The 20128-nt window shown below is 39.5% G+C and overlaps 1 protein-coding gene and 1 pseudogene across 1 annotated transcript in view; one reads left to right on the top strand and one right to left on the bottom strand.

The window, feature by feature from the left end:
* The window catches only part of Ccdc6 (coiled-coil domain containing 6), a 111592-nt gene that overhangs the window by 26017 nt on the left and 65447 nt on the right, over nucleotides 1-20128 (bottom strand). Inside the window, exons 3-4 of the mRNA XM_046419759.2 lie at nucleotides 18803-18931; nucleotides 642-745 (exon numbers count right to left, since the gene is read on the bottom strand). Coding sequence (XP_046275715.1) covers nucleotides 642-745; nucleotides 18803-18931 — 233 coding nt within the window. The remainder of the gene's footprint in view (nucleotides 1-641; nucleotides 746-18802; nucleotides 18932-20128) is intronic.
* On the top strand, nucleotides 9549-11907 carry LOC124075943 (splicing factor 45-like; annotated as a pseudogene).

The raw sequence follows: 20128 nt of genomic DNA, 5'->3' as shown, positions 1-20128 counted from the left end.
ACTTATATGCACATCCCACAGACAGAACCTTCCTGCTATTCTTAAGCCCTGTCTCAACTACTCCCAAAGTACAGTGATTAAAACTGAAAGCCTATTGGCATCTTGCACAAAGGGGTTGAATAAACATTGGTTGTTGAGTGATAGTTCATACCCCTACGTACATTTAACAAAGATGCTTCACCTTAAGCGTGCATAGGCATTTCTTTACAGTAGGTTTTAAAACAGATAGTAATTCTTCTATTAAAGTCTCAGCCTTCCTAATTAAGAAAATTCTAGAGATGCATCATAATTGATAGCACACAGTATATCCTAAGTACTTTGGAGAGCAGCCGCAGTAAGCAGTTCAACAAGGAGAAAAGTTGCAATTACAACTACCTTGAAAACAATTCAAAGGTGAACAATAGCACCATGAAGAATTTTGTTGTTGCCTCATGACACCAAATGAACAGAAATTCTACTGAGGAAGAGGACAAAGTGCACAGAGGCGACCAATACAGGAAGGCTTCAGAAGACTTGACTTACTTTTTCCTTTGGCAAATTATAATGATGTGTGTCACCCAAAGAAGTCAAATGTCCCATTGTTCACCTTCAGTCACACAACCACACCCACACCCCACAATGAAGAGCAAGACTAAACAAACCGCTTTTCAGCTTCAAGTTTATCCATCCTTTTCCAGAGACGATTAACTAGTGCTTCTTGTTCTTGTTCCAATGTATTTTCAAGGTCAATCTTCTCCCGTCTCAACTAAAGGAAGGAAAAAAGTTTTACCAAAAACGGCAGGCTACTGAAACTCTAAGCATTAGGAACACCTTGCTTGGAGAACAGTGCAAATACATGACCAATCTTCTAGCACAGATATATTAAATGCTATCTAGCTCGCTCTTTCTCTCTTTTTTATGTAATGGGGATTAAACCCAGAAGTGCTTTAGCTCATCCCCAGGCATTTTATTACTTTTGAAAGAGGTTCTCATAAAGCTGCTATGTTGCTGAGGCTGGCTTTGAATGTGAGGGTCCTCCTACCTCAGCCTCCTAAGTCGCTGGGATTACAGGCCTGCAATACCACATTCTGCAAGTGCATCTAATTCTTAAACCTTACTCGAGAAAACCAACACAGACTCACTCTTTGATATGAATGCTTAATTGCCATCTGGCATATTAAATACTGAAACAAGAAATTTAATTAATCAAGGATCTTGGAAATTCTTCTCTAGGTGAGTTTGGGGCATTCTGTTTACTAGGAGTATAGGACCTATCTGGACTTGTTCCTTGGTCCTACACATAGTTCAATGTTAAATCATGAAGGCTAAATTACCATTTATATAAATAACTCTAATAGGGTTGGAAATAGTTCTACATACTGGCTGATGTAGATGAATATATACTAAGACAAAAAAAAAACAGCATGAAAAAGATAACATCAACTTCACTAGACTGGTTACTCTGAGATTTGGGGGGAAGGAGGAGAATTTGATTTGGGGGAGAGTGTGTATTTGGGGAGGGAATCCCAAACTATTTCATTTCATGAGATAATGTAAACATGGGAAAAATTCATTTATTAGTCAATATTGAACAATATACAATAATTACTGAGAATAATGCCAGATACTGGATAAAAGGGATACAGCAATGAACCAAGGCTTCAGAAATTTCTACCCTCATGGAAGTTCATTTTAGTGCAGACCAAGACAGTAAACGAAATAAGGATATATATGTGAAAGAGATCAGAAGAAAAAGAACTAGTAAAATAGTTGTAGAAATGACCGACCATTTGAATAACTTATTTTCTATAACTTTAGCAGCAACCAAGGCATCACAAAGGACTCCTGTAGTGACATTTCTCTCTCTCAAAAACACTACAGATTGAGGTGGTTATGATCATAGATCTTGAGTACAACGTCTGGTTTCAAATTCACAAATTCCACTTCCATCAACTACTAGTTAGAAAGACTCTAGGAAAATCACTATACACAATTTCCTCATTTACAAAATAGAGGGTAAAAAATAATGTCTAGCTCATTAAGTTATTGTGAGCCTCTAAGTTAACTCCTGCAAATCATTACTGATTAGCACATAGAAAGTGCTCAATGGTTGTTGGCAGTGATAATTGCTGTCTCTGATTAGCTATTCTACTTCTGTCCCACTGTTCTAGAACACAAGCTCCACGAAGCCTCCACACTTGGCTGCTTTGTTAACTGATGTACTCTCGGTGTCTAGAACATCTGGCCATTTACAGACCATCAACAGATACTGGAAGGTTCTTGAACAAGGGAATGAGCCCAGATCACATAGATTGAAATCAGAGCTTCAAAATATTGTTTGCATGGTGGAATGTGACTTTGGAAAATAGTTCAAGGGCAAGAAGTGGAGAAGAGGCAGAGAGTCAGCATAAGTTTAAAAAAAAAAAAATGCACCATCAACGTGGGAGCCAGCTAACATGCAAACATCCCCCAGATACTGAACAGATCCCACCTCCAGCAAAGAGGAGGAACCCTTGGATACCTCAACAGAACTCCCATTCACCTTGGTCAATCCCTGAGCTGATCAATTTTGGGCCCAGTTCAATCTATAATCATTTCTTTAAAGAAACACAATTTCAAGGAATTTACATAACCTCTGATGGCCCTGTGTTAAACTAAAAGTGAAAAGCAAGCATTACAAGAGGCCTCAGCTTGGGCCCTGATCAATTGAGTCAGCGGAGCATGGACGAAGACCTATGAAACCATGAGGTAAAATAAACTTTTCCCGCTGTAAGTTGTGAATAAGAGGAAATTCAAGAAGGCCTCATTTTATAGAATGAAATGTGTAAATGTAAGCCCAATTATTTCTCAAGTAGTCATGTAAATGCTAATCAGTAACCATGAAAAGCAAACTCTAGAAAAAGGTATCTTTATCCATGTAAAACTTATGAGTCACTTACAAATCACGACCCATGAGTATCCCACTTACCTGCCCTGAACCTCAGCATCTTCACCTATGAAATGAGAAACCAGGCATAAGAGAACTCTGAGTTCCCTTTCTGGTTTACCCATCATATATTCTCTACACAATCTCAAGAGGCAGTTGTTCATGCTGAGCTAGTTTAGTCACAGACTCTATAAGCAGAAGTAGCAAAAGAGAACACCTAAATCCACCCTCTTATTTTAGAGATAAGGAACCCATAAGCGTGCAAGATGGCGTGACTGAGGCAAAGTGATACAAATGTAGGACTGGAGAGTGGTCAAAACAGCAGTCAACATTGCTGGGCACACCCAAGCACTAAGTACAGTCCTCTTCAAATTCCTCCAAGGGGAAAGAATTGGATTTGCAGTAAATTACACAGTGCCCTGAAAGCTGTTATGATTTGGATAGGAGTGTTCCCCCGAAAAAACTCATGTTAGACAATGCAGGGATGTTCAGAGGTAAATGACTGGATTTTGAGAGCTCTAACCTAACAAGTGAATTGATATATTTGATGGATTAATAATTTGAAAGGACTACTGGTTACTGCAGGAGGGTAGAACACTGAACGTGTGCCCATGAGGATTACATCTTGTTCCTGCTGGCTCCTCCCTTACTCTCTCTCTCCGCTTCTTAGCCACCAGAGCCAAGTAGTTTTCCTCAGCCATGCCCTTTCACCATGATGTTCTGCCTCAGCGTGGGCCCTGATCAATGGAATCAGCTGACCGTGGACTGAGACCTATGAAACCACAAGATGAAATGAACTTTTCCTGCTGTAAGTTGTTCTTGTTAGGTATTTTGGTCACACCAACAAAAAGCCCATCTCTTTTGTCAACAGTCCTTGGAAGTAGCAGATTTGGTGGTAGTTAATGGAGAAGAAATAAGGACAGCTAAGGGAATTCAAGAAAGAATACTCAAAAACAGGTGATAAAAGGAAAAATACAAGCTGGAAAAACATGTGAATCTTAGGTATTTCTTGGGACCTACTGGTTAAGTTCCCAGCTATCAGTCTACTAACCACCCCAGACAATCAGGGTTACTTGGGTGTGAAATCTGGGTCTGCTGATCCCAATTTGCTCTACAATTTATTTCCATGAAGTATACAACCCAGAAGGCCCCACCGTGGCAGTTTCCATTCTCCGGTATTTCATACTCTGCACTGCCGTAGGAGTCTGTATTATCTTTAGCCTTACAAAGATCGGGGACCCTTGTTTTCTCAGCTTTAAGAATCTCAACTTGTCAGCAATGCTGAGGATCTATCATTAGCACTAAAGGCAGAGAAATGAAAGGAAATCATATTGAGCCCCATATTCAATCATATTGAATAACTTCCCCCTTAAGTTCTTTATCAGGCACAACTCCTGCCCACCTAATTCCACATCGTATAGAATTACAGCCAAGTATACACATCAATTCTGCCAATTCAGAGTGGGAGACTTTCAGAGCTTATATTGTCCTGGACATTGTACAATCTTCAGGACAAGAAGTCAGAAACTCTTCCCTGAGATGGAAACATCTACCCCGTGATGCAATGCTTTCAATATTGTTATCCATCTGGAATAATCTTTCCAAGCTTGTTGTTTGCTTTTTATTTTAAATTAGATATTCATATATTAAGCATCAGCTTATCCATAGTCAAATATCTAATCCTCAGGTTGATGGCTCCCTTCCTGACTGCGATTATTATGCAGGTACCCAACACCAGTGGATACGGCCGACTTGTGGAATATTCACTTAAAAGGCCAATTTGTAATTAAGTCAGTTCAAAGGACTGCCAAATTCTTTACTCCAGTTCAGTAGCTCCACTTCTCATTGCAGGTTAGTTAACATCAGCCAAGCATTCTTGTTATGTTCCTAATTATCCTCACAATGTTCTTCAATGGATGTGGCTCTGCTGAATTCATAGCCTGTCCTCCCTACATCATCTCAGCGGGCAGGTGCTGATTACCCCTGAGAAGCAGGAAGGTAGGGGCAGCCAAGGGATGGCACCCAAGGTTACCAAGCTTCTTCCTCACTGGTTTTTCCTAAAGAAAACTCTGACTCTGGGGTGGGAATAGGGAAAAGGATGCTTGACAAAAGCCTGATGAGAACTCTAGCCTCAGTATTGTGCTCTGCCACAGAATGTGAAAGGTTTCCGTGCAATTGTTCAATGTACTTTGAGGGATTTGGTCTGACCACCACTTTATCATCATTACCATGGGAAAATATAGTCGGAACTTCCAACATCTAACTCATTTATTTATTTAGGTACTAGAGATTTAACCAAGGGGCACTTAACCACGGAGCCACATTCCCAGTACTTTTTCATGGTTTTTACCTTGAGACATGGTCTTGCTAAGTTGCTGAGGCTAATCTTGAAGTTGTGATCCTCCTACCTCAGCTTACAGGGTTGCTAGGATTAGAGTCATGCACTCACTGGGCTTGATTAGAAATGAATTTTTAAGTAGAACCACATTTAATTATTCAGATTGATAATCGTTTCTGAACTTACTTCCTCACTTTGACATGCTAATACACAATTCTGGAATAAATTTTGGAAAGTAGTCCATTACAATCAAGACATTTACTTATGTAGGCATAATGAAGAAAAGGAATAAAGGACATCACACAAACAGAACAGATAATACAGTTATAGCATATGATTTAAAAAAAAAAAACATTTAAAATGATAAAAGGAGTATACCTAATGTTTATAAAAAATAAACACAATACTCTAAGACCTACATTGACCAGACTCCTAGTTGAACAGATTTTTGTTGTTGTTGTTGTTAATGAGAAAGAGGCAAATGAAAACAAGTGGGAGATGAGAATTAACAATTCCCCCAAAACCTTCCAAGTTGTCACTTCTGAAGGCCATTAACAGCTCAGTCCAATCTCCTATCACTTTATTATGTAATACAATTCATGTTAAATTATTAAAAATGCTCAATGGGAGGTACACTAGAATCACCTGGGGAGATGAAAGTTTAATATTCAGAAAATGACTAAATCAGAATCAGAAACATAAGCATTTTTGTTTCTGCTACAAGAGTAGACATGACAAAGGGTCTTGCCTCATTCCATTTTACTTTCCCATACACCTCAGTTAACCCAAGGTGTACATATACATTGGAAAGCAGTAACTAACAGGACTTTTAAGGAGACTATTAAAATATATCCATGCTGGGAGTGAAAGAGGAAGTACTAGAAATTAGAATGGAGCGAACTATGTTACATATATATGCATTATGAATATATAAAAAATGGACCCCACTATTCTATAAAACATATATAATACATGTAATATATTTTATAAAAATAAAATATATCAGATGCAACTGACACAAAAATAGCTAAGAACAATGAACAGTGGTCCTTGCTCCATAGCAAACCTTTCACAAATTAAAGCAATAGGAAAAGAAACTTAAGCGCAGTCTATGTCAGCTTTTGCTTAGGTAACTGGTGGAATTTTTCTCAGTCCTGGCAACTCTCCTCCTAGGCTGGAAGACATCTGACCCTTGCCTTCTGGAAAATATTCTTAAAAAAGAAAAGAAAAAAGCAGCCAATTTGTGTTACAGATGATTTAAGACAGGTGTTCATAGATCACAGAAACCTTCAAGGTACTTATTTGATTAATCAAGCTGCAACTGTCTTCAGAATCCAAAACATGTTCTAGGACATCCCCATGACTCATACAATGCTGAGGACAGAAAGAGCCAAGGAAGTCTGTTAGTGAAAAGCAAGAAAAAGAAAGAATGATGGTCACTTTTAAGTCTAGGTTACAATCACCACCAAAAATAAATTTATCTATATACATCAGAATATAATGATAAAGCCAAAAAAATCAGAAAGCAAAATATATATGGTTGTCCTTTGTGTAAAAGCAATAATGTTGATATTTTATCTGCCTATCTTTTTCCTACCCCGCCCAATTTTTTAATGAACAGCTACTATTTTTAATAGAAAAAAATTAAAAGACATCTTAAAAATCTGTTTCCTTATATAAGTAGTAGTATACCCAGTAATAGTAATTCATTAATATAGTATTAAATTATACATATTATATATCAAAGGAGCCAAGTGGCTCTTAGAAAGATAAATGCAGTGAAGTTTCAACTTCCTGGAAAAGAGAATTTTCTAGAAGCTCAAAATGAGCCATTATTACACCATACATCCTTTTTTTTTTCCCCTCCAAAGACTGGGAGCCAAGCATGATGGAACACACCTGTAATCACAGCAATTTGAAAGGCTGAGGAAGAAGAATCCTAAGTTTAAGGTGAAACTCAGAAACTTATGGAGACCCTGTCACAAAATAAATAATTAAAAAGGTCTGGGGATGTAGCTTAGGAGTAAAACTCAGCTGGTTGAATCCCCAGTACCCAAAAATTTTTTTAAAGGGGGGTGGAATTTTATTCTTTAAATTATAAGATTTGTTCTCTGAAACTAACAACATCATGACATAAAAATATTTTATTAGTATATGTAAAAATGATCCTGTTTTATAATTGACCATCTCAGTAAATCTTGCTTCTGTTCAGTGATGCTGAAAGATGAATATTTATTTAGGTACTGGAGACTTAACCAAGGGGCACTTTATCACTGAGCCACATTCCCAGTACTTTTTCATGGTTTTTACTTCAAGACATGGTCTTGCTAAGTTGCTGAGGCTGCCTTGAACTTGTGATCCTCCTGCCTCAGCTTATCAAGTTTGCTAGGATTAGAGTCATATACACACTGGGCTTGATTAGAAATGAATTTTTAAGTAGACCCACACTTAATTATTCAGATTGATATGGTTTCTGGACTTATTTCCTCACTTTGACATACTAATGCACCAATTTACATACTGGGTTCATAATCTGGGGGGATTTTCAAGCAAACAACATTGATGGAAAGCAGGTTTCAAGGTATTGGATGTATGAGACTGTATGAAAGAGTGTGGGGTGGTTTTTTGTTGGTGTCTGTTTGGGGGGTTTTTGTTTGTTTGTTTGTTTGGGGCAATATATGGAGCCCAATGGAGAAATCCTTGAGAAATAAGTCATATGTGTAACTGTCACAGGCACACTATTCCATCAGTCCATTATCTAAAACAAGATTCAAGAAAATAACCTTAGGGAAACGTCTTGCAGACCTGGCAGGAGGCCAGTGCATCTCCATGTGTGTGTGAGAGAGAGGGTGTTAGGAGATGAGGGTGGAAGGAGATGCACCTTTATCCAAAATGGAGGGTTCTTTGATTAAAAAATAATTTCTTTCCTGTCTTTACTATAGTCATCAAACTTTCTCACATGAAGATATCTGAGTTTACTTAGTCACTCTCCTAAGGAGAATGCCTTTTCTAAGCCATCAACCAAATTCCATTCTGATTATAAGGAAACAGTCTTTGTGTATTTCAAAATAACAAGCAACTAGAAAATCTCACTACAGTATATTTGTATTTTATTGCTCTTACTGCAGCACATCCATGTCCTTCAATTTAACAGGCAAGGTCTCCCTCCCCAGTGCATGACCAGAAAATGCACACTCTTGGATGGGTGCTGCCTCTTCTTTTACACACAGGATATTTTAAGTATTTTTCCTCCCATCGTGTAATATATCTGTGCAAACTGACCGATATGGCAAATGTTACCCAGTGCTTCAAAATAAAGTCTGATGAAATGGAATACAATGAGTTTTTGTACTTAAGAAAGAGGGAAATTGCTGTTTTAGATATGAGGTGTACCCCAGAAGCTCATGTGTGAGACAATGTAAGAATATTCGTAAGTGAAATGATTAGATTTTGCAGTGTGGCCTGATCAGTGCACTAATACACTGATATGGATACTGGGTGCTAACTGTGGGTGGGAAGGTGTAGCTGGAGATAGGTCACTGGAGGTGTGCCTTTGCAGTTTACTTTTTGTCCTTGGTGAACAGAGGGCTCTCTCTGCTTTCTGATACCATGTCCTCCACCATACCTTCTGTCACGTTGTCCTGCCTCACCTGCAGCCCAGAGGTATGGAGTCAGCCATCTATGGACTGAGACCACTGAAGCCAGTAACCAAAATAAACTTTGCTTTCTCTATATTGTTCCTGTCAGGTCTTTTGGTCCCAGTGACAAAAAAGCTAATGAAAAGAAAATGCATTTGGCCAGGTGGAGGGTGGGTGGGTATTCCTCTTTCATATATCCTGCAGAGAGACTTATCTGTGTCCTCTGACAGAGCTCACAGGCCAGGAGCTCAGCCTCTCAGCAGGCTTCTTGACATCCCAGCAGGTCCAGGATGGCAATCAAATCACATCAACTGAACGAAGCCTGCTCAAGTTTGTGGGGTAGGGGAGAGAGGGAGAAGCAGGAGTATTAAACCTAGTTGGCCTACTTCCAAGAACAAAATAAGCCTGCGTATTTTGCCACTATGACCTGAGGTTTGTTTCCCACTTCCCCTGAATAGGTGGGATTCTTGTACCCAAGCTTCTGAAGTGACTGAAACATCCTCCAGGATTTGCTATGATCCAATTCTCACCCAGCCAACTTCAGGGTTTACTGTGGTAACATCTACCTGTGCTCTCTGTGCTTATCTACAGGAGCAAACATGGGTTCTGATGTTTCATCAAAAAACAGAAAGCAGGGCAGCAAATGATACATAACTATTGTTAAAAAATGAGGGGATTCATTCCCCAGTATGGGAGGAGTGGGGTGGAACAGAGGAGGAAAAAGAAGAAGGTAAAGATGAAGAAGAAAAAAAAAAAAAAAAAACAATAGTTGTTTGAGGGAACTGCCATCTAGGCAATGTTTTTGTAATTTTGTACTTCTTTTTGTACTTGTTTTTCAAATTTTCTGGAAAGAGTAAAGAATTGCTTTTACTATGCAAACATTTAATTTCATGAAAGATCCTAAGACTTCCATAATCTGAGACTAGCATTTGAAATCAAACTTCAAAGTATGCATGGCAGTCACTAAATTTTATATCCATATTGCAAGTGTATCCTCAAGGAGCAGAGTTATTTATAATGCTTTCAAATGGTACACAGAAACCAGCACTATTACAACAGATTCTTCCCACTTCCAGAATTTTCAAGAAATACCTTGTTTCCCAACAATAAAAAGATCAGGCAAGGATGAAAACCTGAATGTGAACCTGAAGATACTCAATTCACTGCTGCATAAGTCACAATGACACAATTATCTGTGAAACTCACTGGTTTCCATATCTACTAAAATCAGCATAAGACCTTCACGGCAACTGCAGCCATGACAATTAGGTTTGCATTTTGAATCAGTTACCTTCTAGACAACAAGACAGAAAGGCACCTAGTAACCTTAACACCATCATTACCATTTTTAACACCTGAAGAGTCGCTGTTCTAAGAGTTTGAAACTAATACTTTTCTTTCTGATAGAACTTACACTAAATATTCCCCTGCAACTGGGCAAAGGGGAGGGAAGTTAGGGAAGAAACAGGGGGGACAGGAAAGATGGTGGAATAAGATGGATATCAGTATCCTAGGTATTTGTATGACTGCACATATGATGTGATGCTTGCTACATCATGTACAACCAGAGAAATGTAAAGTTATACTGTAACTGTGTACAATGGATCAAAATGCATTCTGCTGTTATAGATACCTAATTAAAATAAATTAATTTTTAAAAATGCACAAAGCTGTGGGCTCCTGCTGTCTGCAGGTTTCTGTAGAATGTGGCTGAGCTCCACCTGCTACTGCCATGACCCATGGACAGAGTCAGCCAGATAGACTGGCAATAGGCTAAAAAGATAACCGTGTATGATGACCTGGGAGTGGAGATCAGCAACTCAAAAAACAGAAGGCTGGTCCCAAAGCTTCCAACTTCCACAGTCTCAGCTTCAGATAAAGAAGGCAGCTCACTCAAGTAAAGAGGCAAAGGACAAAACAAAGTATAGCCCTTTCCCCAGTCACCGGCCTAAAGTAAAGAGGCTCCTCAGACAACTGGCAAACTGTGTTACCATCACACATAACAGCTGGCCTGCAGGACACTGTTACCCGTGGGTTTTCTGCAAAGCTGTGACTCCCTTAGCTGATGAATATGATCCTGTGTTTCCTAATGATTATGAGAAAGGAGTGAAGTGCCAAAGGGAAGATCAAAAGAAGCAGTGGGACTAGAAAGACATGGGAAACAGAAGACTTAGAGAAAAGAGGTGTAGAGACAGGAAGCCAGTGAGTTCTCAAGACAAACAGACCCAGATTGTGATGAGAATCAAGATTACTAGGTAGGAGGAAAGGAAGTGTAGGAGGAGCTGCCATCGGCTCACCCACTTCTCTTGTAGAGGAAGACAAAGAGTTATCCCAGGATTTTCCTTAAGGAGAGGACTCAAGTCCTCGATCACAGTCTTCCAAAGCTGCTACTCCTTCGCAAGTGTATGATGAACGAACGGGGTAGACCAAGGTCTCCAATCAGGCCTGGCAACTCCTTCTTTGCTAACATGGGTGGCACAGTAGCACATAAGATCGTGAAGAGCTATGGCATTGGGAAGGCCAGGGTCTAGAAAGCACTAGCAGAAGCTGAGCACCACACTGCTGCTGGAGAATACCAGCAAGCAGGATGGCAAGGTCATTGTGGGTGATGCCACAGAGAAGAATGCATCCAAGGCATCAGATTCAAATCCATTAACTGAAATACTCAAGTGTCCTACTAAAGTGGTCCTACTGAGGAACATGGTTGGTATACAAAAGAGGCAGATGAATACTTGGAAGTTGAAACCAAGGAAGAAATGTTTAAAAATATGCCAACATTGGAAAAATGTGTGATAGCTGAAATTCCTGGTGTCCCTGATGATGAAGCAGTTATGAATATTTTTAGAATTTGAGAGAGTCAAATCACCAATTAAAGCTGAACAGGAGGTATTTTGGTGGAAGGGCAGTAAAACGCATGGCTTACAATTTAAATAAATTCAGGGTCTTGGATTTGGCAGAATGAGTTTGATTTTAATAACTAGAGTCATCTCTAATGATCTTTAAATGAGCTCAGACAGAGCAGAGGAAAAAAAAGGCAATGGCCCCATGGCTATTGGTAACTGAGACTTGTGGAAAGACTCCCAAGATGTGTTATTTCTTTTTCATTTTGTGGATTTTAATATAACATAAAATACTTTTTTTAAAAAAAAAAGTGAACAAAAATTAAATCTTTTCCCAAGGATCACATTCATCATTCTAAATCCCAGCCCCTACGATTCACTGCAGTTACAGATGGCAAAGGCACTAGGAAGAGTGGGTGTCACTCTGCATTATCCCTGGAACCTGGAGTCTCATTGGCAACTCTAAATCACCTGATGCTGTGTAGTGTAACAGCACTGGGCACCATTAGCATTATGGCCTGGATGGGCCCTGGGACAGCTACATGGCTGCCTCCTGCAGACTCACTCTAAAGACAAGCTGATGCCCTCAAGCTCATACAGCCACTTTCGCACCCCAGCTCTCTCCATGCTCCTTAATGAAGAGGAAAGACTTGGCTTCATATGTTCACAAACTCTGTATTTTTAGGCGATACTTGCAGCCATGTTTTCTGCCTATCTCCCCTCCTAGTTCTCTCTCCTCACACATCTCTGCTTCCTTGAAACAAGGCTGTCCTGGACCTCCCTGGCCAGCATGTGCCCTTTTTTCTGCATCAATGTCAGTGCAGCTTCTAATCTTCTGTACCGGACGGAGGGCTGCTTCCCCCACCACAGTACTTTGTCCAGTGCTGCTTCATCACTAGCCACAGAATATTAGTGTGCCAACCCTGGACCAGGCTCCTTGAGGCCAGGGATCTTTTGCCATCTTTCTTAGGAACACAAAACCAGCACTTAATAAAAGTGTCGTATGTGTCATGTGATCACATCAACTGGATAGTGGCCAAAAATGAAAGCCAAAGGGGCTGGGTCACAAATGATATACGACCATCAACAGATTCATAAACTGAAGAGATGAGTGACCAGACTGAAGAAAGTTGTGAGGCATCTGAGGCTAAAATATGTATACAGGTGCATCTTCCTGGGAAATGAGTAGGACAAACACACTATAGGAAATAGATGATGGCTTTCATTATTAATGACAGCAGCTACAATTTCTGGAGAACTTACTAGATATGAGTCACCAGGAATATGATAGACAGGTCAACAGTGTCCCTGTTCTCCTTTACCTTAATAGGGAATGAAGGGGAAGAAACAATCAAGCAGCATGTGAATGTTATAAGAGGACTGAATGATGCAGAAAGACAGTACAGCACAGACACCAGCTGCCAGCATGAGGGGTCAGTAAGGCTTGGATAGGGATGGGAGCAAGTGCTCTAAGCAGAGGAAACAGGTCTGTGAACATCTAGAGGCAGCAAAGCATTTTGTACAGCAGAGCATGTTTTTCAAACTGCAGGTCACAACCCATTACTGGACTGTGATATTGGTTTAGTCTTTTACATTAAAATAAGAAGAAGAAGAAAAGAAACAGGATTGAAGAGAAAATCGGTGCAAAGCACAGGGTATCATCTTATGAAACTGTGTGTATCTTATGTATATCCTGTTACATAATCATCAGCACACAATGTTACCATGTGAATTTCTTTCTTGCTGTGCTGTCTGCATTTGAACAATCCTCCCTCAGAGGGAATGAAAGAACTTCAGTATACACAGACATGAGAGAGGAGTGTGGAAGATTAATCCTCTCCCCAAACATAGGGATTAGACATTATGACAGCTTCACAAAAAGGTCAAATTGCATGCCTGGGGTCACAAAGCTTATTACAGATGGAAGGGAGACTTGAGCCCAGTGAAGTTTCCTTAAAGATGTAGACATTATAAATGGATATTAATGAAATGAAATTACCATACCACTCCTAAAGTCAACCTTTATATGTGAGTGTTAGTGCTTTGGGAGGAGTGAGACAACTTAGGAGAACAGAACTCCAAATTCCAAGAAAAACTGACAGCCACACTGAGTCACTTACAGGAAGGAAAGTGGAAAGGCATCTGGTACACGGTAGGGAATCCCACTTATCATGAAAGTATTCACTGAATAGCATGTTCTTCTAATATATTCCACTATTTTTTCAATATATTACTGAATAATGGTTAAATGTCCAGTTCACATGTTATATGACATGTTCTTTCCTATATTCATCCATTTTCTGTCACAAGAAAAAAAAACCCTGGGGGCTAGGACTGTAGCTCAGTGGTAGAGCATTTGCCTAGCACGTGTAAAGTACTGGGTTCGATCCTCAGCACCACATAAAAATAAAGGTATTATGTCTGTCTATAATTTTTAAAAAGTATTTTTTTAAAAAAAACTGAAGCTGGGCAGTAATAAGGAAAGAGGTTTGTTTAATTCAATTTTTTTGGAGGCTGAAAGTCCAAGGTCAGGTTCAACTCTGATGGAAGGCCCCTTGGCTGAATCATACCATGGCAGATGCCATCATGGTGGGAGCTTATAAGAGGGAGAGGCAGGAGCCACAGAGATTCAGGGGCCAGTCTTCTTCTTTTATAACAACTCAATCTCTTGAGAACTGATGCACTCCATGAGACTAGCATTAATCTCTTCTGAGGGCAATAGCCCCCCAAACCTAACTACTTCACATTAGATCCCAATTCTAAAGGTTCTACCACCTCCCAACATTGCCACTTAATGTCCCTTAATGGGACCTACAGCAGTAAAGCTTTCTGGGCAACAGAGACAAACCACATCTAAACCATAGCATTCCCATAAGATAATTTTTAGAGCCAACTGAACACAAGGTACTCATAATCTGCTAACCTAAATGTCACTTAACAAGCTAATGTGGGGCTGGGAATTTAGCTCAATGGTAGAGCACTTGCCTCTCATGAGTAAGGTCCTGGGTTCAATCCTCAGCACTGAGGTGGGGGACATTACCGTGCGTGCTTTTTAATGGTAAACAAGTAAGGGGAAAGTCTCCTCTGGTTGGCAAAAAACATTATTTGGATCCAGATTTTTTTTAATTTTTCTTATTTTTTAATTGGTTATTTTTAGTTATACATGATAGTAGAATCCATTTTGACATAATTATAAAAGGATGGAATATATATTTTTTTAAATTTTTTTAGTTGTTGATGGACCTTTATTCATATTTAGTTAGTTTTAGATAGACACAATACTTTGTTTTTTAAATGTGTTGCTGAGGATCGAACCCAGTGCCTCACACATGCTAGGTAAGCGCTCTACCACTGAGCTACGATGCCAGCCTCTGAAATATATCTTGTTCTAATTCCATCACCAGTACCTTTCTTTCTCCTTCCCTCCCTCCACCTGCCCTGCTCCCTTCCCTCTATTCATCTTTCTGACATTTACCCATAGGTTGTTTTTCTTTTTTTTTTTTTTTTCCATAAATTTCTTATGGATGTACATGATGGTGAGATTCACTGTAGTCTATTCATATATGTGTGTAGGAAAGTTTTGTCAGATTCATCCCACTGTCTTTCCTTTTCCCATTCCCCCTGTCTACTCCCCACCCCCCTTATTGTGTGTGGGTTAGCATCCACATATCAAAGAAAAATAAAATCAACCTTTGGTTTTTTGGGGGATTGGCTTTACTTAGCATGATAGTTTCCAGATTGGATCCAGATTTCTTGACAATGAAAGAAAATTCCAAGTTCTAAATGTTTTCACCATCACCTAAGACCACGTGAACAACAAATAACAGACTCAGAGGGATCACATCTTTGAACAAAAATTTTCCAGTAAGGGTTCACAGGTGACGGCCAGTAGTATTTGTTTAAAAAGCCTAGAGCACACTAAAGCCATGCTGATGAGACTAATCCAGTTTGTTAGGCTAATACTGTGTGCTTCAAAGACCTCACTGCTTTATATTTTTCTCTACATGCTTTTGCAGATCTACTTATAAATTGTCTTTTGGCATTAAGCATTTAGAATGCAAAAAAAAGTCCAAAAGGTAACTGTATTAGTTAGAGTTTTCTAGAGGAACAGAATCAACAGGAAGTATAATTATAAAAGGGGGATTTATTAGGATGGCTTACGCAACCAGAAACTGGGTAGCCCACAATGGCCATGTGAAGGGCTGGAGAGCCTAAAGAACCAGTAGCTGCCCAGTCCAAGAGGCTGAAGCCCCAGAATAAGAGGGATCAATGTTCTACTCTAGTCCAAGACCCAAGGCTTCTGGAAATACCCTAGAGAATCACTGACACAGTCCGCTTTGGAAGAGTAAAGAAGCGAGACTTGATATCCTCAGAGGATCCCAGCAGCAATCAAGAACCCATTTAAGAAGAATGGAGCTTTCATCTGCTGCTGTTTCTTTGTTCTTCCAACTTTCCCACTGTCTCATGTCCCCCACTGGGGTCTAAAGACAAAGGCTGTCTTCCCAACAAAATAGCCTTCCAACTTTAAGCTTCTGTGAGTTCACATACTGCAACACATGAATAGAATCATTTATATAGCCCAGACCCCGTAATGATCCACCTGTTAACATACCCTATTTGAAGAATGAAAAGATCCCAGGTTGTGGATCTTAAAGAAGAAGAATCCACACTATCTAATTAAAACTTCCATGTGAAGGCCTTTTAGTGAGACAAGACTTGACAATGAGAACCACGGATATGTGAATTAGCTGGGGTCTATTGAGGAAGGAGGAGTCCAAGACTCTAGGGATTGTTAAGTTCTGTTTTACAGAGAACAGGGACCATTCTTAACCGAAACTACACCTTCAAAACCAATACATATGATCAACAAAAACCTCTCACAGATCTTCATGAATTATTTTTAAATTATTTTGTACAATTTTAAACAGTTACTGTACCACAGTACATACTATAGTAGAGATACATATAAGTTAAAAAAAAAAAAAAAAAAGGTAGAAACAACCCAAATGCCCCTCAAATGATGACTGGGTAAAGAAGTGTACATCCATTAGTGAAAGGTCATTTGTCCAGAAAAAGAAGAAATATGAGAACATGCTACAAAGTGGATAAATACATTATTCTCAGTGAAGAAGTCAGTCACAAAAGACCACGTATTATATGATCCTGTTTAAATGAAATGTCCAGAATAGGCAAATGTATGAAACAAGCTCACTATCTCCACCTTGTGGCCATAGCTAGTACCTTGGGGGGGGGGGGTCACAGCCCCCATCTCAAGGCTCCCTGGAGCTGTTTAGAATATTGACCACCATCATCCTGAAGACTGTGATCAAAGTTTCCACAATATCAAATGTTATGAGACTTTCATTTGGCCACCAGGTTAGCCACAAATAAAAATATTTACTATGTACCAATAACAAGTACTTGGTATGTCAGGGACTAGAGCTTTGCTTGGACAGAACAGGAGCTATTATTTAGGCAGAGGAGATATTCTAAATTCATATGACTCATTTAAATTTGAAAACTTAATGGTAAGAATAGATACTAAGTTATTCTGGATATAAATATACAATAGCCAACCCATGAAAACTCAATACCCCCACTTTTTTGGTGGTGGTAGCGATACTAAGGATTAAACTCAGAGTCCTCTGCATGCCAGGCAAGATATATCCCAATCCTTTTTATTTATTTTTATTTTGAGATAGTATCTCACTAAGTTGCTCAGGTTGGCCTCAAGCTACTGATCCTCCTGCCTCAGTCTCCTGAGTAGCTGGGATAGCAGGTGTGTGCCACTATGCCCAGGTCCCTCTTTTCTTTTTACATGAAAGCGATGAAGAAATGTTTACAGCCTCCTGCATAATCCTCAAAAACCTAGTAACATTTCCTCTTTGATACAGGCAGATACAAGAATAACACAGAAAACAAGTCAATACTAGTTTAAAATAAACCCCAATGTGCCTTCAAACCTCCCATTCCTGTCAAGGTTTCACTCTCAGATAGAATGTAAAACTAGAACAGTCCCAAGAGGGCCTGATGAACCAGTCTGCACAAGCTCAGATACAAAGTCAAGATCCAGAACTTGGGACAAATCAAACAATTTTTTATACACAAGGCTTAGCCAAATTGTCATAGCAGCAATCAGGATCTACAATATAAAAAGCTGGAAATCTCAATCAATTCACTGAATTTTACAAGACAAAATTCAAGGTAACTGTACACAACAGACAGCCTCTTAAAACATATCTAGGGAAAGTGTAATTTCAGGACACTAGATTGGGAAAAGTCACCAAAGGACAGGAGGCCAGCGATATCAGGGACTTTATTTAGTCCAACAACCAACTCGACTGGAGTGATGATGTCTGCCCACAACTCTGTGTGATACAGGAGTACAAGGACTAGTCTGGACTACAATCTGCCAAGGGCATCAGACAAAATGATCGTGCTCCATTGCTTTCCACCTTTTGCATCTTCCAGTTTGCCATTTGATGTTAGTCCACCCTGCTTTGTTTGCAAATGGAGAACCTGAGCTCAGAGAAGTTCGTGAAGTTAACTCAAGATCATGCCACTGGATAGCTGGCCCCGGATGAATTACCAAGTCTAAGACTTTACACATCAGTATCAACAAAGTTAGCTGGGAGAAGACCGCATTCATTTAAGGTTGCTAATCATTCAAAGAAGAAAAATAAATGCTGATTGCTTATTCTGAATAATGCTTGAAAGAAATGTTTAGGTCCACAGTAGTAACACGTTCTTACAGACTTCCACAGAAACAATCCTGTGGTTATAATCACTCTTCCCCTTTTGCTTTGCAAAAAGGAACCTGACATTTCCTGCTATAAATCAGAGTATCACCACATATCTCCTGAAACTGAACTAACTGTGGTTGAGTGAGGGGTGAGGGGATATGTGAAGAGAATGAGCAGAGACTATGCAAATGCTTCCTTCAGAAACAAAGTTTCTTTCCACTGTAGAAAGAACAAGCTGAAATAATATTTTTCATTCACACTCTGCAGGGCATCTTAAAGCTGAAAAGAATCAGCTAATCGTGAGAAAGCAGTGTCCAGGGACAGCTACACATGCTTACCTGCTCTAATGTAAGCTGCTTAGAAATGGTATCATTCTCCAGCTTTTTAATTTTCTTCATCAGTTTGTTGACCTGAAATTCCTGCTCCTGTTCCAGATGCTGTTCCAGTTCAGCTTTCTCATGCTGCAACTGTAAAGTAAAAAGAACACAGACATGGGAATCAAGAAACTCAAAAGTCAAGCAAACACTGGTTCCAAAAGTTGATCACACTAAAAGCCTTCATTATACCATCACCTTAAAAAAAAAAAAAAAAAAATCGAATTTCAAAAACAGAAATTCCACAATGTCAGTTTTTATTAAATGAAATGCATTTTACTCAGATTTGCATCATGTCTGTAGAGAGAAAAGAGATATCACAATCACAAAATATACTTCATAAATTATTCAGAATTTTTGTACTATTTCCATGTACAAGTGAGCACAGTTGGGCAAAAATCAGCACTATTAATTTTCTTTGCCTAATGAAATCATACATCACACCTCCCACAACCTTCCTAAAAACCACAGGGAGAAAAACCTCTTATTTATGCAATTAAAAGATAAGGCCATGGTGTGATTGGAATAGTTTTTATAAAATTTTCCAAATTTCAAAACCAAAAGGAAATAAAAGACAGGACTGCCTGGGGTTCTCATTAATAACAACATATTATTTCTAACATTCCTTTTTTTTGGTACCGGGGATTTTACTCAGGGGCACTTGACCAATGAGCATCATCCACAGCCCTATTTTGTATTTTATTTAGAGACAGGATCTCACTGAGTTGCTTAGCACCTCGATTTTGCTGAGGCTGACTCTGAACTCACAATCCTCCTGCCTCAGCCTCCCAAACTGCTGGGATTACAGGTGCACACTGCCACGCCAGCTTTCTAACACTCTTGACTGTGGGTTTTGTTGATGCATAGCCAGAGTTGGCCCTATGTTCCAGAACCAAGGAGAGGATTAAGTTTAAAAAACAAAAAAAAAAAACAATGAAGTACAAATCTATTTCTTTGGGCAGACAAAGATACTAGACATCAGTTTCTTCAATGCATTAAGACAGGCATGACCACCTCCATTTTATATGAGACACAATAGGTCACTGGACTAAGACAATATAGCTGCCAAGTGGCAGAGCCTGGAACACACATCCATCTCTGAATTCTAAGCCAGTGCTCACCCACTGTATCACTGGGCCAAAGAGGTTGTCATCAGACTGCCATCCATCAGTGCCTGGTGCCTGATTGCCCAGGGGAAGCTGTATCTCTGTGTACAGCTTGTTGACCTGTATACAGCTTGTTTTCCATAGGGTACAAGGACAACTGAGAAAGCTCCTCTGGGCCTGATTA

The sequence above is a fragment of the Marmota monax genome, unplaced genomic scaffold, assembly GCF_021218885.2.
Source record: "Marmota monax isolate L192 unplaced genomic scaffold, Marmota_monax_Labrador192_F-V1.1 WCK01_AAM20220418_F8-fsc00019, whole genome shotgun sequence".
Lineage (NCBI taxonomy): Eukaryota > Metazoa > Chordata > Mammalia > Rodentia > Sciuridae > Marmota > Marmota monax.
Note: the sequence above shows the minus strand (reverse complement) of the source record. Positions and strands in the feature narration are given on the sequence as shown.